At 43.4% G+C, this 19,436-nt stretch overlaps 1 protein-coding gene across 4 annotated transcripts in view; it reads right to left on the bottom strand.

The window, feature by feature from the left end:
• CLIP1 (CAP-Gly domain containing linker protein 1) overlaps positions 1 to 19,436 on the bottom strand; it is a 68,140-nt gene that overhangs the window by 23,134 nt on the left and 25,570 nt on the right. For 2 of the 4 annotated variants that reach the window (XM_066609545.1, XM_066609546.1), the window contains 10 exons: positions 13,583 to 14,515; positions 12,232 to 12,348; positions 11,545 to 11,602; positions 10,811 to 10,894; positions 9,655 to 9,811; positions 9,075 to 9,240; positions 8,243 to 8,458; positions 4,637 to 6,922; positions 3,325 to 3,462; positions 1,622 to 1,728 (listed from right to left, as the gene is read on the bottom strand). In XM_066609545.1, the coding sequence (XP_066465642.1) occupies positions 1,622 to 1,728; positions 3,325 to 3,462; positions 4,637 to 6,922; positions 8,243 to 8,458; positions 9,075 to 9,240; positions 9,655 to 9,811; positions 10,811 to 10,894; positions 11,545 to 11,602; positions 12,232 to 12,348; positions 13,583 to 14,515 (4,262 nt within the window). The remainder of the gene's footprint in view (positions 1 to 1,621; positions 1,729 to 3,324; positions 3,463 to 4,636; positions 6,923 to 8,242; positions 8,459 to 9,074; positions 9,241 to 9,654; positions 9,812 to 10,810; positions 10,895 to 11,544; positions 11,603 to 12,231; positions 12,349 to 13,582; positions 14,516 to 19,436) is intronic. The other 2 variants (XM_066609548.1, XM_066609549.1) reach the window with 1 other exon arrangement.

Here is a 19,436-nt window from a genome sequence, read left to right as displayed (position 1 = left end):
CCAATCTGAAGTATATTTAAATAGTTAATAAAGTGGCCCTTTGTACCATATGCCCTTGCCTGTGTCTTTATTGGGGGGTGCTGGGTAATACTAATACAGTTATAGTATACTTACTGGGAGTAAGTATACTGGGAAATGCATTAGTTTGAACCAGATCAGCAGTCCCCTATGACCAACCTCAGCCCATCTTGACAGTCTTGGACACTCAATACCGGAGAGCCATTTAACGTGTTACTCAGTAGCAAACTCTTATGCCCCTTTTATGAGCAATCTGTTTTTGAAAGAATGCTTGTCGCTGCTCATTAAAAAAAAAATTGTATGGCAGTAATATGCCTGCAGAAAAAGCTGCTCTTGAACAAAACATCCACACACACCTGAGAACTGAGGGTGCCCCAATTACAGTGTAAAAGTAGCACAGGAAGTCTGAAAAAAAACATTTTCATTGGGAAGTAGTGATCTCAAAGGTGGGAATTCTCCACTGCACTGAGCAATATTCTACTGTTTTATATACACAAAGTCTCTGGAAGCCATCCTCACTGAAAAGGACCACAGCCTCCAGCAAAAGAAGTGTAAGCTGACAATAAAGGGTGCATAGAAAGAATATGAGGACTGTGTGGCTAAAAAGAGCAATGCAAACAATCAAAATCACTTCAAAGATGCCAGACACAGGAAATCTGCCAGGGAGGTTAAAGGGAATAAGAGGAGATTATAAAGAGGTTATGGGAATTCCAGAGAAGCTGAATAAATACTCTGCAACTGTCTTCACTGCAAAAGACACAGGGCAGATACCCATGACTGAACTGACTTTGCGGAGAGGAAGCCTGAGGAATGGAGTCAAACAGAAATGACAAGGAGTGAGGTTCAAGAGCATAGTTACAAATTTGAAACCAAAAAATCACCAGGTTGGTTTAGTGCCAGCTCCTTCCAATTTTTTTTTTTTTGTCTACCATCAATAATGTGGGGGAAAATGAGAGGTAAAGTGATCGGTCCTCCTTCAGCTTCTTGCAATAAGGCCCACATGGCAATTTCTATTCTTCCCAGAGCGCGATGCACTGTTGCTTGTTTCAGGACAGAACACTAACCAAGAAAAAAAGGCATTCCTTTGACGTTGCCAAAGAGCAAAGAGCTTGCTTTGGAAGTGAACTCCCTTCCTGTCGATATAAGAACCAAAGATCACCCAATGAATCTGATTGATGGGAGACTTGGGACAGACAAAAGGAGGCATTGCAATAAGCAAAACTAAAATAGCATGCTTGCCCTGGGGGTAGAGAGCATCGCCTATTTAAAAAATACTGGTGCCCTCAGATGGCAGAACCACATGTGCCTTCAAAATAAAGCCACACACACACACACACACACACACACACTGCAGTTGAAATGCCATGATTACACTGACTACCACATACAGAAAATCCAATAACCTTCAGTGGCCCATAAATGCATTCCCTTTATACATTTCAGAAGGCAGAATGTTTGCTTCCAATACAAAACACTCTCGTTTGTTTGTTCTTCCCCTAGACCGAAAAGTTACCACAGTCAATCAATCTTATTCACGTTCACAAACAGAAACAGAATCCCATGTCCATGAAGGGCTCACAGAGCAACTGAATTAAATACTTACAGTTCTTTCCTAATCTCCTCCATTTCCTTGTTCTCCATGTTCAGGAGCTCCTTGGACTTGTTGAGCTCCTCTTTGTTCTTCAGGTTGTTTTGCTTAAGGATTTGCAACTTGCAAGAGAAAAAGGAAAGAACAACAGCCTGAACTTAAGATTCTCTGGGATTATAAAGGATTGGGCTAGGAGAGACGCTGGAGATTTGTGACAGGATCTCTGGTCTCTTTTATACTCTGCTGTACAGGTCCCTGAGTGGGATCCAGAACTGTGGCCCTAGAGGAAAAGAGTGGTACCCACTTCAACAACAACTGTTGGTGCTTAAATTAAAGCCAAATCATTGTAGTTGGTATAACCCTTTCTGAGTGTGCAAAGCCCTTCATTGTATTATCTTGATGTTATCCTCACAACAACCTTGTAAGGCTGCAGGTGATAGGTTTGAAGCCAAGAGGGAATGGCTTGTCTAAGGCCACAAACCAAGTTCAAGGCAGAGGCAAGATAACTGTGCACAGGACTGCTGTCCTGGCCTTTGGAAACATTTTAGTGGCAGCATCACCCTCTGGTGCTTTCTGAAGATCAAGATCGTAAAGATATCAAAATCATAAAACTACAAGATCCACCAGATCACAAACACACTAACCGAAGGCCAAGTGGCAGTAAACATGAATGTCAGAGAGTCACAGAAAGCTTCCTCCCTCTATTACCCCTTTCACAAAATCAAGTTCACCCCACTGCAGTGTATTCAGTGGAAAGACATGGATGGAGTTTTCACAAAAAAAGAAAACCTTCTAACAGCTGAGATGTTACTGTACCTTGATCTGTGGAAAGCAGATAGATGAATACTGAGTTTGCAGTGCTGGGAATACCATCCTTTCAACGGGTCTGCTGGTTCGGACCCAAAATGGCTGCAGTGCCTTTATTTATCATGTTTCCCTCTAAACTGCAAGAGCCGGCCTCCAGCTTGTAAGCCTCCTCTGTTGACAGGCACTCAGGGATGTATTTTATTATGCAACGGATAATCTCTGGACACGCTGGCAGAATTACAGGATTTTAATTTCCAGCTATCTAGAAACTGACCGCTGGCATTAACTGACATCAAGTCCCTTAATTCTCTAGGAACTCCAGAAATTCTGAGGGCTTAAGCTGTGACAGACAACTGTGTTGTTTAAACCTTCTTTAAAAAGATGCCCATTCTGTAGAGCACACTCCAAAAGTCCCAGGTTCAATCTTTGGCATCTCCTATTAGAAGGATATCCAGTAGGCAGGAGTGGGAAAGACTTTAGCCTGAGACTTGAGAGAGCAGCTGCTACTCAAGAGTAGGTCATACCAGGACCAACAACTGACCCCACAGAAGGCTGGGATGAGGAAGGTGCACAAGATGTCAGGATTGACCGTTGTTATCTCCAGTTAGGCCAGAGAAAGATTCCTGCCTCAGACTCTGGAGAGCTACTGCCAGTCAGTGATGAGTATTGTCCACAAGATAGGCCACAAGCCTGACTCAGCAGAAGGCAACTTTCTATGTTCCTAACTGGTCAGCATTGAAGCACCGGCCATATGTCATTTGCCATCACATGCCTGCTAGATGTACATTTGGCCCATTTATAACCATCAAACCCACAGAAAAGGGGCAGTGCAGTACAAAACTGAGAATCAGGCTGCCTAGGTTTGGGTGGAACTTCCTTTTCCAATACAGCTAAGATTTAAGTTTGGTTACCTCCTTCTGCAACTTCTGATTGGCTTGCCTGGAATCCTCCAGCGAGGCCAGAGTTTCCATCTTCTCTTGCTGAAGGGCATCCTTCTCTTTGGTCACTTGCTCGACTATCTGCAAAGCATCTTCTGCTGCTTTTGCTGCCTAAAAGATAAAAACAGTCATGTGAAGTCCAGTAAGAAAACCATGCTGGACTCTGGCTGCAGATCCACAAACCACCTACTCCATAGTCAATTCCTCTTGGACACGTGGCATGTGGATGGCATTCAGTTATTCACAAGTTGATTGCCTTTGTGTGAAAGCAAGCATTCTGCTTCAAAGAAAAACTGATGCTTTTCTGCATTTTGAAGCTTCATAAAGTACCACTAAATCAACAATCTTTTTCCATGCAGAAATTACAATATCTCATGCTAGTGTCATTCCTTTTCCGTGGTGAGATAGGTGGCCCTAATTAAACCATCCTTTGGAATTAAAATAGTTATCTCTTTTGTTCAAAAGGAGCAGTTCAAGAGATTTTTCACCACCAACAAACTGGACTTCTGTGCTCTGATTTAAAAATGCTCAGAAATGAGGGCCAGTGCCCTGCACCTGGATTGCGTAGAGGACACTGTGGTTGGAAAGAGACTGGAACAAAGATAGGGTGAAATCTTTTAGTGCTGTGAAGCTGCCTCCTTTGGGGGAAGCAAAAGCAAAGCTTCAGGATGAGGTAAGTTGATCTAAAATAGTACTTGGAATAAAAGCTTTACGGTTTACAAAGTCTGGGGAAGAACACCTCAGAATTCCATTCCGTCCTCTGTTGGCGGTGAACACAAATCCTACTGTGAATAAAAAGGTAGCAGAGATTGCAAATTCCTTGCTGTGTCACTGTAGTGCTGCCTTTTGGCCTAACTGGGGTTGCTTAAGGCTTCGAAAATTTAACCCCTTGCTTTTGGATTCCAATTCAACGTATGTTTAAAAAAAACAAGTCAAATAAGGCCGCACCTAAGACTAGATGCCGATATACAGTGATGTCCTTTTAGCTCCTGCAGATCTTGGAGCCTGCCTTTTTATTCACAATGGAAAAAATTCTCTTGCAACACCCAACAGCTGTGAGACCATTAACATTACTTGCAGCCTCCTTCCCTCCACCCCTCCTTGCCACATTATTATGGCAGTTAAGAGATTGTTCGAAGACTACGCTGAGAGCAAGATTATTAAGGAGGGTGATCAGGCAGAGCCAAAGTGAGGATTCATGCAAAATTGTGTGGGCACCAAAACAACTGATGTTAGGGTTTGGTGTTAGTAACTGAACTGGACTGATTTATCAGTGTATCGATACCTCAATTCTTTGTGTTACCGCATGTGCCTGAAGAGTCTCGATTTCTTTCAGTTTCAAGCCCATCTCCTCCTTTTCCTTCTGCAGCACTATAGTTTTGTTCTGAGAGGCCAAGAGGTTGGCTGTCAGCTCATTATTGGCTTGCGCCAGGAGCGTTACCTCGTCATATAGTTTGCAATAGTCTTCGGAGAACTTCTCCTTCTCTTTCAAGACCTCGTCATTTATCATGATCAAACGCTTCTGCTCTGAGAGCAGCATCTCGTTGTCCTGGAGAAGCTTAGCGCGCTCCATTTCAGAGACGTCGTGGCTGCTACGGAGGTCTTCTAGGATCTTGGAGACACAGCTGTGCAATTCCTGGAGCTCTGCTTTGGACTTGGTCAGCGCGGCAAACTCACTCTTCAGTTTCTCGATATTGGACGCAAGCTTGTCCGTTTCGGAGCTCAGGGTCTCCTTTTCTTTCATTATCTCCTTTAGTTTGGACTCAGATATTAGTTTCTCCTGTTTCAATTTCTCTCTCTCAGCCAACAGCTCTTTGTTTTTAGATTTCAGCTGCTCCTTCTCCTTCTCAAAATGGTTGACGTTATTAAGAAGTTGAGTGTTCTCTACCACAAAAGACTCCTTTTCCAGCCTCCTGTTTTCCTGTTCTGTTGTCAGGTTATTGACAACAGTCTTGAGCTCTTTGCTTAACTTCTGACATTCTTCTTGCAGCTGCATGTTCTCTTTGCTCAGCGTCTCCTTCTCAGAAGAACTGCTCTTAAACGAAGCTGCTAGGAGCTGCTTAGCGTGAAGAAGGGCAGAATACTCATTTTCCAACACTGTTTTTGCACTCTGGGTTTCTTTCAAGATCTTGGATAGCTCACATTTGCAGCTGGTCAGCTCTTGGTTTTCTTCCATTTTCTGGTCAAGCTCAAGCTTCAGAGTTTCAACGATGACCTGGAGCTTGGTCTTCTCTTGGCTCAGCACTCTCTTTGCAGAAATGTCCAACTCATGCTTCCTCTTCAGGTCACACAGGGCTTTAGCAGCAGACTGCTTTTCGGCATGGAGCTCTGCACACTTTGCCTCCAGAGTGGCCTTTTCCTTCATAAGGCTCTCGTTCTGCTTCTTAAGCTTTGAGGACTTCTGAGAAGTCAGTTCCTTCTCTGCGCTCAGCTGGCTTAGCCTCTCATTCAAAGCCTTCTCGGCGAGACAAGCATCTTCCGAGACCTTTGCCAGCTTTTCCGAAATGGCCTTGTTCTCATTCACAAGTTCTTCTTTCTCACGCAAAAGTCTCCTCTCAGATGAAGCCCAGGCTTCCTTCTCTTGCAGTAGCTGAATACACTCTGAGTCGGTCAACTCCCGACTGGCCTTAATCTCTTCCAGTAGCTTTGAAAGACTGGCGTGAGCGGTCTGCAGTTCTGCCTTGTCTTTGGTGACTTCCTTAAGTTCTTTACTGACCTCTTCCAGTTCTGCTTGCAGGCCTTCTACTTTCACACTGAACTTCTGTTTGTCATCTAGAGCCTGCTCTAAGCTTATCTGCAGTTCTTCTTGGCTCTTCAGGAGACCTTCCTTGTCCAGCTGTAGATCTTGGCTACCCTGCACCAAGTTATCCATTTCCGTTTCCAAAACCACATACTTGTTTTCAAGATTCAAGTGTTTTCCCAGGAGCAAATCCCTCTCAGCAGCCAGAGAAGTTATTTCCTGAAGAAGCTCCTTTTGGTCTTTAGCCATGTCTTCATAAGAACTCTTCAGCTTCTGAATGACATCGTCTTTGTCTTTGAGGACGGCTGCATTTTCCTCTGAAAGTTTCCTCTGACAGTCCTCCAGTTCTTCACGCTGGTTGACATGCTTCTGACATTCCTGCACTAAGGCATCACTATGGACCTGGAGCTCATCCACCTGGCAGAGGAGAGTCGCCTTTGTAGTGCGTAGAGCATCGTTCTCTCTCGTTATCTTAAGAAGATCATCTTGGGCTGCCTCTATTTCCAAGAGTAACTTCGCGTTCTCAGAAATCAGTGCATCATTCTTGGCTTTTTCCTCTTGGTTTTTATTCTCGGTTTCTTGCTTCTCCTTGACAATCTTTTTGTTCTCAAGATTAAGCTCCTCATTCACTGTCCAAAGCTTTTCCTGGTCTTGCTTTAACAACCCAATCTTGGACTCCAACTCTACAAGTTTTGATAACAAGGAACCTTTTTCTAATTTTAAAGCATTCCCCTCCTGCGCCAAGGTCTCTTTCTCTGATATCAAAGCCCTCATCTCGTCTGACATTAGTTCATTCTCTTTTTTGGCTGTTGCTAACATAGAGGTTAAGGACTAAAGAAAGAAAGGTTGGAGGGAAGGGAAACAAAAATGGGAAAATGAAGTCAAGCAGACGAGAGCGAGGTGTGGATTAAAGACAAACAGCGTTACTATTAAAAAACAAAACATATATACACTGACACACACAGACCTGCTGAAGAGCTTCCAAGTCGTTTAGATGCTAAATGCACGATCCAGGAAGATCAAGCTTATAAATCTTATGGTTTTCTTGAGACTTATGGGCTCTCGCACACAATCACATTCCAAAGTATTAAGCAGGTGCGTAAAGAGGACACTGTAGCTGGTATTTTGCATTTTCAATTGAGACATCCCACAAAAGTGAAATAGCAGAGGAGGAAAACAAATTTCATCCTTATCAGTGTCAGTGACAATGCAAATTTGCCCCCTGACATCAGGCAACTTGCTTCCAGTTTTTTGCCTTCATTATATCTATATTCTCTTACACTCAAGAAATTCAAATTGTTGAACTTTGGCCCGTGTGTCAATGTATATACCAAATATTCAGCTACAGAGTAAACAAAACATAAAGCTTAAAAGCATATTGGAAATGGGCAGGAGATGAATGCAAGGAACTATGTCAAGGAAATGCAAAAAGAAAAAAAAAACCCCTCAACTGAAGGAGGGAAACCCACCACCTCTAAAGCCTTTGCCACTGCTGGAGGAGAAAAGGGATTTTTAAGCACCCACAAGGAGTAAAACTGCAAAATGTCAGCTAGTTACAGAATGGCAGAATCTGAAGTCGTAAAGGGCTGGGAAGCACCTGCAAAACATTACTGCCCATCTTTGCGCACGGAGGCAAGACTGCCTGCATGTAAAACCGTTCCTGGAAAATGTTTGTGCTTCTTGCATTTTGCAAGTCACAAGGCTGGACATCTCAGCATCCCTAGGGATTAAATTCCTTTCTTGCATCTTAACTTTTATTACAAAATCAAAGAGTGGAGAATGGCACTTTATGTTGCCCTAGTAGCACATATGCGCTTGCATGTCTTCACATGCAGTCTTTTGGGTTTAGGTTATCCAACTTGAGCATAAAGCAACCTGGAACCCAGTGGCAGTCTAAGATGAGACTCCTGGAAGTTCCAACTCACTTAACATGGCTGTCACCAATGAAGGGCTGCTTACTCCTTTGGGAGAGGGAAGTCATAGCCTAAAAAAATTTCATAGGGCATAGAAACTTTTGCCTTTCCCTCATCAGACAACAGAGCCTGACTTAAATGTTCATCAAGTAAACACCTTAGATTTGGGGGTGAGCGATGAATCTACACAAAGAAAGAGTCCCTCTATTTGGGCTGCCCGCGTCTGAGAGTTACAAACCTTTGCATGTTCGGCTTCCTTTTTGAGTTCCTCAGCTTGTTTTTCCAAGTCTCTGTTTGCTGCTTGTGTGTTTGTTAATAGCTCTTTTGTCTCCTGCAGCTGCTGTTCAAGCTCACTGATGACTGTCTTGTGCGTAGTGGCCATCTCGGAAACTGTTTTCTTGTGCGTTGCTTGGAGATCCGTATACTGATTTTGGTTAGCTGCAATGCTTGCCTCCTGTGAGAACGCAGGGAGCCAGGGTGAGCACTGCTGGAGCACAGCGCTCTGCTCTTTTCTTACCCATCCAGCCCTTATATTCTACAAGCACGCTCCTTCCACGTCACCTCATTTTTTTCCCTGTATTACAGACCTGAAAGAGCAGCCCTGTGCCAAATCAGGGACTTAAGTAAGCAGGACCATTGCAGCAGCTGGGTGGTTTATGAAGACCAGTACAGTTACAGTGGGAGTAGGGTGGGCTGAGGAAGAGGCAAGAGAGACTGAGCTGGCAATTTCTAAGGGACAGGATTCCAGAGTTGGAGGTAAGCAATACTTTCACACTGTAAATACCTCAGCTGTAGGAAAGATAATCAAGAATGAAAGCTGGGATGGCTACACGAAGAGCACACCATAAAAGCACCTTTTCTGCAACTGCTGATTGCATGAGAAAATGAAGTAAATTGAGTCGGAAGAAGGAATGCGATGCCCTGCCCCTCCGGCACCCCTCTGTACCATTCTCACTTTTACTCATCCCACTATTCAGGAGAGCAAAGATGCAGGCTGTTGGCCGGCTAGCAAGTCCACCTCTGGAAGGACGGCTTCCCAAGCAACCAGCCAGCCTTTCCTCTGACCTTACCAGGTCACCCAGCTTGTCCTGCAGCTTTTGCAATTCAGCCTGATGCCTCGTGTGCAACTCCTGTTGCTCCTCGTCAGCTTTACGTGCTGTCTGGTCAACACTTTCCTGCAGCTCAGTCACTCTCTCATTCGCTTTGGTGAGCTGAAGCTGGATCTCCTCTAGCTGCCTAAATTAATGATAACACAAATCATCAGGACATCTGCGCTTTGGAGAAACACCAGTTTTCCTCCTTAAAGTCCAACTCCTCAGTCTCACCCTGAAGTGAAGCAAAACCTTAGCGCATACGATTGCCCTTGAGTTCATTTGCCCTTTGTCTTTTCCCTGTCTATATCAGCATCGTCAAAATTACATACAATACAAGCTCTCTCCCCAACAAGTGTGGCCAAAGGACTTCATACTCCTTGGGCTGAATTTAACTGCATGATGGGATATTTTAAGAATATATCACAAGTGCCAGAAGTCCAACTGAAGAACTGATGGCAATGACTCTTTTTACAGACCCAAGAGAAATAAGAGTTTTCAGCAATTAACTCCGTTACTTGGAAAAGGGCAAAGGACAAGGGCAGGAGAAGGGAATTACTTCTCTTTGAACCGCAGTTCATCATTCATCTTCTTAAGCTGTGAAGAGCTGTCTCCCGAGGATTTCATTATTTCATCTATATCATTTTCAAGTTTGCCTTTAGCCTCAATCAGTTGCTGTTCTCTCTCTTCTCTCTCTTTCAATTTCTTCTCCATGGCTGAATGAGAAAAGGAAGAGGTTCAGCCAAGTACATTCAAAGAAAGATACCACATGCCTTGAAAACAGCTAAACCATAAGCCTCAAAGTAAATAAGCATCAAAGAGCGAAACAGAAAGAGCACACTCTTCCCATTGGAAGTCCACAGATTCATACGAGGATTCAAATTTGAAGTTGTGGGCGATGATACAAAGGAAAATGCAAGGCAGGTCCATTAACAGAACCAAACAGGAAGAGCAAGTGTGCCTCTTGTGCTATGCAGTTCCAGGGCACAGAGATGCAAACCAAAATGTCAGAGAAGGCCCCACTCTGTCAGTGAGGGCAGGATAAAATATGGGTGAGGCTCCTCACAAGGGAGAGCATTTTGCACAGGTCTGCCTCAGGGTGGGTGGAAGGAGCTGACACATCAAGTGTTGCCTTGTACTGAGCCAGAAGCATCCAGGAGGTTGTGTGAAGATATTGTGCAGGAGGGTGGTGGAAACTGTTGCTTTCCTTCTGTTATATTGCCACCGCTTTTACTGCAGTCTGCCCTGTGTATCAGACTGTCAACATTCCACCAAAACCAAGGAACCCCCCTAGATCTTGGGGTGCTCTTTTAACTTGAAGGGAGGCTTTCCCAAGGCAGCCTCCTGTCTGGGCTTTCTAGCTTTGTGTGACAATAGCAAAGACTACCTCTCCCCAATTCAGTCCCAGTATATCCAGCCAAGAGGGTGAAGCAGTGAGCAGGATGTCTGTTGCAAATTAACAGGTCTTCCCTTACAAGAAGGGTCTGGCATTGTAATCTAGGTCAGAGGCTGGATGGGATTATACAGAACAAAGAGGGTTGCCTTTGTGGTCTATCTGCCCCTTTCAAAACCCAAGATGCACAGCGAACTGTCCAGAAGTTGCATGCAATCTTTATGCTTTCATGATGAATTCACAAATACAGTCTTGCCCCATTTTGTAGTGGTAGAAACATCATAAGAGAGATCTTTCAATATAAACATCGTCTTCCACTTACCTGTCAAGTTAGATTTGAGCTCGTCGAGTTGCAACAACATGAGTGCAAATTGTTGTTCTTTTTGGTTTAGTTTTTCAACAGTTTCTAAGGAAATAAAAAATTGCTATGATAGTCAGAGGTTGGCTCCACTTTTTAAAAAGAACTTTCATTCTATTTATTATAATAACAACAATAACAACAATAACAATAATAATAATACAGGTGTTTATATACCGCCTATACCGAACTCCTTGCCACAGGATGTGGTGACGGCATCTGGCCTGGATGCCTTTAAAAGGGGATTGGACAAGTTTCTGGAGGAAAAATCCATTACGGGTTACAAGCCATGATGTGTATGCGCAACCTCCTGATTTTAGAAATGGGCTATGTCAGAAGGCCAGATGCAAGGGAGGGCACCAGGATGAGGTCTCCTGTTATCTGGTGTGCTCCCTGGGGCATTTGGTGGGCTGCTGTGAGGTTCAGGAAGCTGGACTAGATGGGCCTATGGCCTGATCCAGTGGGGCTGTTCTTATGTTCTTATGCCTTTCTTGGTCGTCAGATTTCTCCTCAGACTTTAATTCAAGGCGGTTTACATAGGCAGGCTATACTAAATCCCAATAGGGATTTTTACAATTGAAGAAGGTTCTGTCTTTCAAGAACCACAACATTTCAGATGGATCTTTAATGATCTGGTATCACAAAGATTTATAAAGGTGTGCATTGTGAATAACTGTCCAAAGTTGAAGGAAGCTTACCTTGCATAGATTTTTGTGCGCTTTCTGCCTCATCAGCTGCTTTAGAAAATTTTCCTTTCTAGAAGAAAACAAATAATTAAAAAGGCACAGTTTAACAATTTTTTGGGATAATAAACTGCCCCTTTTCAAATTCATGATAGCATCCAACTCCTCTTCACGCACATGAAAATCTGATACATATACACACACTGCTAAGACATCATAAAATCAGTGGAGAAAACCTCTGTTTTGGAGAGGAGCCTGTGTTGTATTTGGGAGTAAGTTTGGGAAATAGAGATATTCCCTGTTTTGTGCTCTGTTAGATGTTTGGGCAAACTATGTTGGTCTGCCTAAATGTTGTTACATTTGTCCGATATGGCTGTCAGGCATACAGAATATCCTACCACAAGTAAAGCAATCCTGTACAGATTAATGCAACAGTAATTCCCTTGGTCAGTGGTTATGTAGGGCCAGACCACACACTGTGCCAGCACTCCCACAAGCAAAAGTTTCTGCAACAAATGCTTATTTATATCCCTTCTTTCTTCACCACTGAAATGGTTCAATTATACTGACAAAACCAAGCGAGAAACTCATGCATCAAGTCATCTTTACATGGACAAGTCTTTGAAAGTTCTTTTTCCAAAAAAACAAAAACAAAAAGTAACACTCCAGAGGGTAGAGTTATGACTTCCAGTTGCTACTCACCAAATCAAGAAGTTCCTTTTCCAAAGCATCTTTAAGCTGATTTACTGCACCCAAGTTATTCTCAAGATCAAGAAGCTTTTGCTCTTTCCCTTGCAGCTCCTTGACAAGGTTAGCAGCCTAAGCAAGGATGGTCAAGTGGCATAAAATAAAGTTACAGAAGGAACAACTCAAAACAAAGGACTTTGATGAAGTGGCAAATAAAAAAATGTATATACTAAAACATGAGATGCACAAAACAAAAGCCATGAACATAAACTGAAGGGAAAATTATATGCTTATTTAATCTGAACTGTGATCAGAAGTATCATTTATAGCAATGCTGATGCTTTAGGCAGACGTTTATAGTTGCTTAAATTTGAAAGTTAGTTTTAGGCTCTGATCCTAAAACACTCTTACTAGGAAAAAGTCCCACTAAGCTCAATAGAATTAAATTTCTGAGTTTATTGCTGAGCAGATAGCTCTTCTGATCATACTGAAAACATTAACTACAAGAGGGCATATACTCCTGCAACTGAAATAGTGATAAATTGCACCAATGAGGAACAGCCTTTTAATGATAAAAGATCTAAGCAAGTTCAACTTGGGGAAAATCTGCAATTCAACAGAATTTACAAACTATCAGGGTCTGCACAGAATTGCAGGGTCTGACAGTAACTAAAAAAAAAATCTAGTATCCAAGCACCATAGAAGGAGATTTGGGGGATAAAAAGCACTCCCTCTTACAACTGCAGAAGAAAGGAAATATGTAAATTATTTACATGGAATTTTATTCCCAAACAAAAAAAGCAGGCTGTCTCTAACAAGGTCAAGGACATCTTGTGTTCAGATAAATTTGGGGTTTTCCCAGGGCACCTGTTCATGCTTGGTGAATGACAGGGGAAGCATGGGAGCTTAATGCCCACTCCAGCCAATCTTTTGTTTTACACTGTTTGTATTTTAAATATGCCAATAAAGGTTTCTCATCTTGTATTGTCTTGTAATGCCCACTCATTAGCTCACTCAGGACCTAAGAAACAATTCAACAGACTCTGTACTCCAGAGAAAGGAACTCTGGAGCGTTACAGTACAAATAAGTAGATTAAAGATTGTACTAAGAGCCTGGAAACTTTCAGCACGTGCAACGATTTACATAAAATATTCTACCAGCGCAGTCAACGCATTTAAACTGCCCTTCAGAGGCTCCGTACATGGTGATGTGTACATTTTGCATACATACACCCAACACCGCGTCCGATGATGCAAAAGGCTATTCCATAACACCAATTCTGTAGGGAAAATTAACTGAAAACGTATTAAAGTTAATCAAAAATAAAAGAGTAAAACAAACAAAAGGATGGATGATGGTACAAACCTGGCTGCTCTCATTCTCTAAATCCTGAATCTTTTTTTCAGCTGCCTCCAGCTCCTTGCTAAGTTTCTCCAGTTCTAGTTTGCTTTCAGAACCAGCTTTCTGAAGGGCATCAATTTCCAAGAGCTTCACTTCAGCGGTTTTTACCTCTGCCTTGAAATTATCAAGAACCTTGGACTGTTCATTGAACTTGGCCTGGATTTCCTGGAGCTCCTTTACCTTGATCTCTGCTTCCTGCAGCTTGTTCAAGGTGTCCTCCATTTCCACCAGATGCTGGTCCTCCGCGTTTTCCAGCTTGGTCTTCAGGGCTTCCAAGTCTCGCTCCCTCTCTTCCGTGATGGCCAGAAGCTTCTCCTGCAGAGCCTCAACCTCCTTTTGCTGATGCGACCGCTCACTTTCTTGTTTGAGTTTCAAGCTCGACATTTCGTTCTGATGGTCCACTCTCAGCTTTTCAAGCTGGGTCTTCAGATCAGCAAATTCAGCCCCCTGAGCCCCAAGCCCTTTGCTGAGTGAGGTCTTCAGTTCTTCCACTGCTTGCTGATGTGAAGCTGTAGCAGACTCTAGCTTGGATTTCCACAGCTCTGTCATCTCCACATTCTCCTTGCTGGCGGCATCCAGTTTCGTTTTCAGGGACTCGTTCTCACTAGTGATTTTCTTATTGGATGCCAACAAAGTTTTGATTTCTTTCTGATAGGATTCTTCACTGATCCCAAGCTTCTCTTTCAGAGACTTCATCTCATCCTGATGTTCCTTGCTTAGCAAATCCATCCTTTCTTGAAGGACACTGATCTCTTGTAAAAGTGAGAGAGAGGTATCAACGTTGGTGACTGGCTTACTGGCCTCTAGTCTCGTTCGTAGCTCATTTACTTCTTTTGCCCGCAGAGCTAGGTCTCTTTCGAGTTCCATGATTCGAGATTTTTCTGAAACAGTGGCCACCTAGGATCAACAACATTTTTAAAAGAGAGAGAAATTACACGAGATTGCACTAAAGAGTACAGAGGGATACCATCTTAATGTAGCAATTCACTTCCTACTAGAGTCTCAGAAGATTCTGGAAGGTCAACTAGAAATTGGTATCTAGTCTAAATTTCTACTCTTGATTATACTGCCAGTAGAACCTTGTAAAGGCTAAATTAAAAGCTACTGAACTTTCACTCATAACTACTTAAAAGCCTTCATTTAATTAAAGTCTCTGCCTCTCTTTAAACCAAAAACAAAAGCCCTCATGCATTTGAAATTAAGTTTTAGCTCCACCAGAAGTGTGAGTTATCTGACTGAAGTTAATGATAAAACAGATTAAGTAATAAGCTTACAAACTGCAGCTTGCAGGTGTTATTGAAGTTTAGTAGAACATCTCTAACAATCAATTTTATAATTTTTTTTTGTAGTGGAAGGGTGAGGGAATGCTGACTCAAAACAGTGGAAGGTTCTTATTTTAAACAGATGTTGAATTCTGTCTTATAAGAGATTAGAACTGAGGGGCTGAACAGGTACAATCATCACACACTATTACGTCTTCTTTGGAGTTTTCAATGCATAGGACATTGTTTGTTTTGACTGGACCCAAAGTATAGACCTGCCCTCTCTGACTATACTGGAAGGATGGCCTTGGACACTTCATACTTAAGAATTTCCTTTTTCAGATGTATGTGTAAAACAGAGCATGTGTTCACTTTTTTTTTTTAGGTAAAGTGGCCCTCTCAGAGAAGACTTATGAAACCCTTATCCCTTGGGGTTGGCCTGCTTATAGGACTCAAGTACTTGCCTCTGGCAGCAGACTGGTGAGTGGGAAGGTGTATCTGCCTCTACTGTTCTCCCCATTTCTCCTCCTTGGATTTGGAAAAAGGGGAACAAAGCAGAAAAGGAGGAGAGAAGAGTAGCAGGCTACAGCATCTCCGGCTCTTTAGCCCATCACTTGCCTCTCCTCCAGAACTCTGTTCTATCCCCACTTACTTTCAAATCCAGAAGGAGAAGGATGATGAGATGGGCTGGTGTGCTACTGGGTAAGGAGGAAGGCGTCAAGCGGTGCTCCACCTCAGGCACCCAGAGGGTTTGACCTGACCCCACATGTACCTGTGTAGCACTTCATGCATTTGGTATGTGAACTCAAGGTAGAATGCAGGCATTTCACTCTGTACAGTTGTGGGGTCCAGGAAAAAAATGTTTATATGTGAACAGCAAGGGTTTGAATAAATGAAAATTGCTACCAGCAGGAAAATCTCTAGCCAAGCAGAACCTAAGACTTTTCAAGATAATAGTCTCTCATTGTGCCCACTGACTGGCAACTATTTACTAAAGGAGTGCCACAGATGTTAATCAGTCCTTTTTTTCAAAATAAATAATCAACTGCACCAGTTCAAGGCAAAATACATTAAGATGACAATTGTGTGAATCCTTTGTTCCAATTCAGCAGTGGAATCTGGCTGCTTCGCTTCAAGATCTCCAAAGAATTTCACTCCATTCTCAATTTAATTACTGAATGTCTTTGAATCACAGTCAATATTTCATTCTGTTTCCGTAAACCAGATGAAAAGATAACTAAAATGCATTCTCTGTTAGAGACGAGTTCAGATGCTGTCCCTGCAAGCAGCAAAATTTAAAATGCAGACTGAAAACATGAGCTCCTCAAAATCCTAGGTGTAGCACATGGGCAAGATTTCCTTCTGTCCAGTCCCTGTAAACTAACAAAATGTCTCACTTCATCCATTCACACATTCTCTTCTTTCTTGCAAAGTGCTTCTTTTACATGAGAGTGCAAATGAGCAACACGTGCCGATACTCGGGTCTTGACCCTTTTCCAAAGAATAGCACTAAAGGTTCATTTCATAACAAGTCTGGTACTGCTCAGAAGGAAGCTGACGGGATTATCTGTAAGCACATTTCAAAGCAGGTGTCAATCTGAGTCCCTGGATGCCAAGAACCAGGGCTCGCTGTCTAGATCTCAAGTAGGATATCTAATTGACACAGGTTCAAAATGAGGAGGGCTTCTAGTTGTAACCACAAAGCAAGATATGAAAATAAAGGTTGTGCTAGGTCTACTGAAGGTTACAAAAGAGAAGTGTGGGTGGGTGGGGGAGGCAAAATTCTGCAAACCTTTTTTGGTTGGCAACCTTCAGTCTCGAAAGACTATAGTATAAGCCTACAGCACCCGGTATTCCCAGGCGGTCTCCCATCCAAGTATTAACCAGGCCTGACCCTGCTTAGCTTCTGAGATGAGACAAGATCAGGCATCTGCATGGAAGGGGACTAGATACCTGAAATCAGCTAGATTCAGTTGTGGTGTTGTAGAGCTAATGGCTCTTCTGCATGTACCTATAGCAGGACAAGGTCTCAATGGAGCCAAGGACAATGGTTGCTGCCATTAAGCATAAGATGGGCCATTGCTCAGGGGCAGAGCACCTGCTTTGCATGCAGAAGGTACCAGGTTTAATCCCTGGCAGCATCTGCAGGTAGGAGTGGGAGAGACTCATATCTGAAACCTTGGAGAGGAGTTGGCAGCCAGTGTAGACAATACTGAACCAGATGGACCAGCAGCATAATTTCCTATAAGGCATTTGCATATGTTCCTGTTCTGCTACTGAGCAAAGCACAGTAAAGCTCAGATCGGTAAAGCAGCTACCACGTTTTCCAGACTCACAAAGAGAGTCTGGTCCAACAAGAAGCTGACGGAACATACCAAGATCCAGGTCTACAGAGCTTGCGTCCTGAGTACACTTCTGTACTGCAGTGAGTCATGGACTCTTCGCTCACAAAAGGAGAGGAAACTGAACGCTTTCCACATGCGCTGCCTCCAACGCATCCTCGGCATCACCTGGCAGGACAAAGTTCCAAACAACACAGCCCTGGAACGAGCTGGAATCCTTAGCATGTATGCACTGCTGAAACAGAGACGCCTGCGTTGACTCGGTCATGTCGTGAGAATGGATGATGGCCAGATCCCAAAGGATCTCTTCTATGGAGAACTCGTGCAAGGAAAGCGCCCTACAGGTAGACCACAGCTGCGATACAAGGACATCTGCAAGAGGGATCTGAAGGCCTTAGGGATGGACCTCAACAGGTGAGAAACCCTGGCCTCCGAGCGGCCCACTTGGAGGCAGGCTGTGCAGCATGGCCTTTCCCAGTTTGAAGAGACACTTGACCAACAGTCTGAGGCAAAGAGGGAAGGCCCATAGCCAGGGAGACAGACCAGGGACAGACTGCACTTGCTCCCTGTGTGGAAGGGATTGTCACTCTCCCGAATCGGCCTTTTCAGCCACACTAGACGCTGTTCCAGAACCACCATTCAGAGCGCGATACCATAGTCTCTCGAGACTGAAGGTTGCCAACAACTGAGCAAAGCTGATGGGAGTATAGCAGGAGCAGAGCCTGGCAAGTTGCAGCCTTAGATGGGAGGGCAAATCTGTGCCTCAAGGAGAAAAAAAATATATATATCCAGTACAACTTCGGCTTGCTCATTGAAGGCTATGTTGTCTTAAAATCTCACAAACAATAAAAAAAATGGCACAGAGCTATCCAAGTAACAGATGACCTCTGGAAGCACCCCGATCACCACCTCTCTGAAAAGGAACACTAAGGTGGCCTTCTACAAGATACTAAGAACATAAGAAAAGCTTGGATGCTGGATCAGGCCAATGGGATCCCATCTAGTTCACAGTGGTCTAGCAATTGTCTCTGGGTAGCCAACAAGTGGGAGGTGGGCAGATCAATTCTTGGCCGATGGTCCCCTGCAACTGATTTTCGGAGGCACATTCCTTTATCATTGAATCAAGAATAAGATCTAATTTTTAAAAACACAACAAAAGTTTAATGGCCTGCTGAATCCCATAGGTGTGTGATGTTCTGGGTTTCTTTGAATACTTTCAAGATTATTCTTCTTTGAAAGAATCTTACCTGGATTTCACTGCGGAAAGAAAGCTAGTTTTAAGAAATGCACATTGACTTGGGGCTGGCATCACTGTGCAAAGGCTTTGAAAGACAAGATTATGGAGTCTTTTCCCAGCATCTGAAACACTCCCCATCACCAAAAAGGAAAAGAAAAATCCACACACACACAACCACAGGTCTTGCCCATTTAAATAGCGAAGTCCATTACCCTAGTGTCTTCTAACTCCCTCTGGAGTTTGTCAGCTTTGGTCTTTTCAAAGAGGAGGCTCTGCTCAAGTTCCTTAATGCGGGCATGCTCCAGTTTGGTCTGCGTCTGTTAGTAAAAAGGGAAAGGAAGAGAGCACAACAGTGCCACCATCACATGCCAGCACAAGAGGAGGGAAAATGAGGAGCTACATGCAGGCCGTGTCACCAGTTGTCTTTTACTAGTGATGAGTAGCAAAGATGCAAGCGGGTAATAAAACATGAAGGGGGGAGACAAAATGATCACAGACACGCTGCAGATGAGAGAGGCCGACTTGGAAGTGTGACGCATGGCTGACGTGATGAGAGACGAGAGATGCGCACACAGACAGACAAGGAAGGTGTGGACAAAAACAAGAATGGCAAGTCATGCAGCCAAGTTATGTATCAGTCTGTAACAATTATCAGCACAAATTAGAGAAGTTAATATGTTCCAAGGGCCTATTCTGTCCTTCGCCTCCTTGGAGCAAACGCTCTCTGTCCATATCTGTCTTTAAGGGTTTACTGGGAGTTACTTAGTGGCTTTGACAAAAAAAGGTTTGCAGCAGTAGAAAAAATGTCCACCCCATCCCTGCTTATGGACCAGTTCACTAGGCCTTGATGTTTCTCTAGAGACTTAACAACATTCTCATTCTTGTTATGGTCACTAGATTCTGCTGTTAAATCTAAAAGAGGCTTTGTGTCACCGAAAGCACAGAAACGAAATTGCCAGTTAAGCCAATCTCAGGAA

Source organism: Tiliqua scincoides, chromosome 14 (genome assembly GCF_035046505.1).
Source record: "Tiliqua scincoides isolate rTilSci1 chromosome 14, rTilSci1.hap2, whole genome shotgun sequence".
In the NCBI taxonomy this organism is placed as follows: Eukaryota; Metazoa; Chordata; class Lepidosauria; order Squamata; family Scincidae; genus Tiliqua; species Tiliqua scincoides.
The sequence above is the reverse complement of the archived record's forward strand: the minus strand, read 5'-3'. Positions and strand labels throughout refer to the sequence as shown.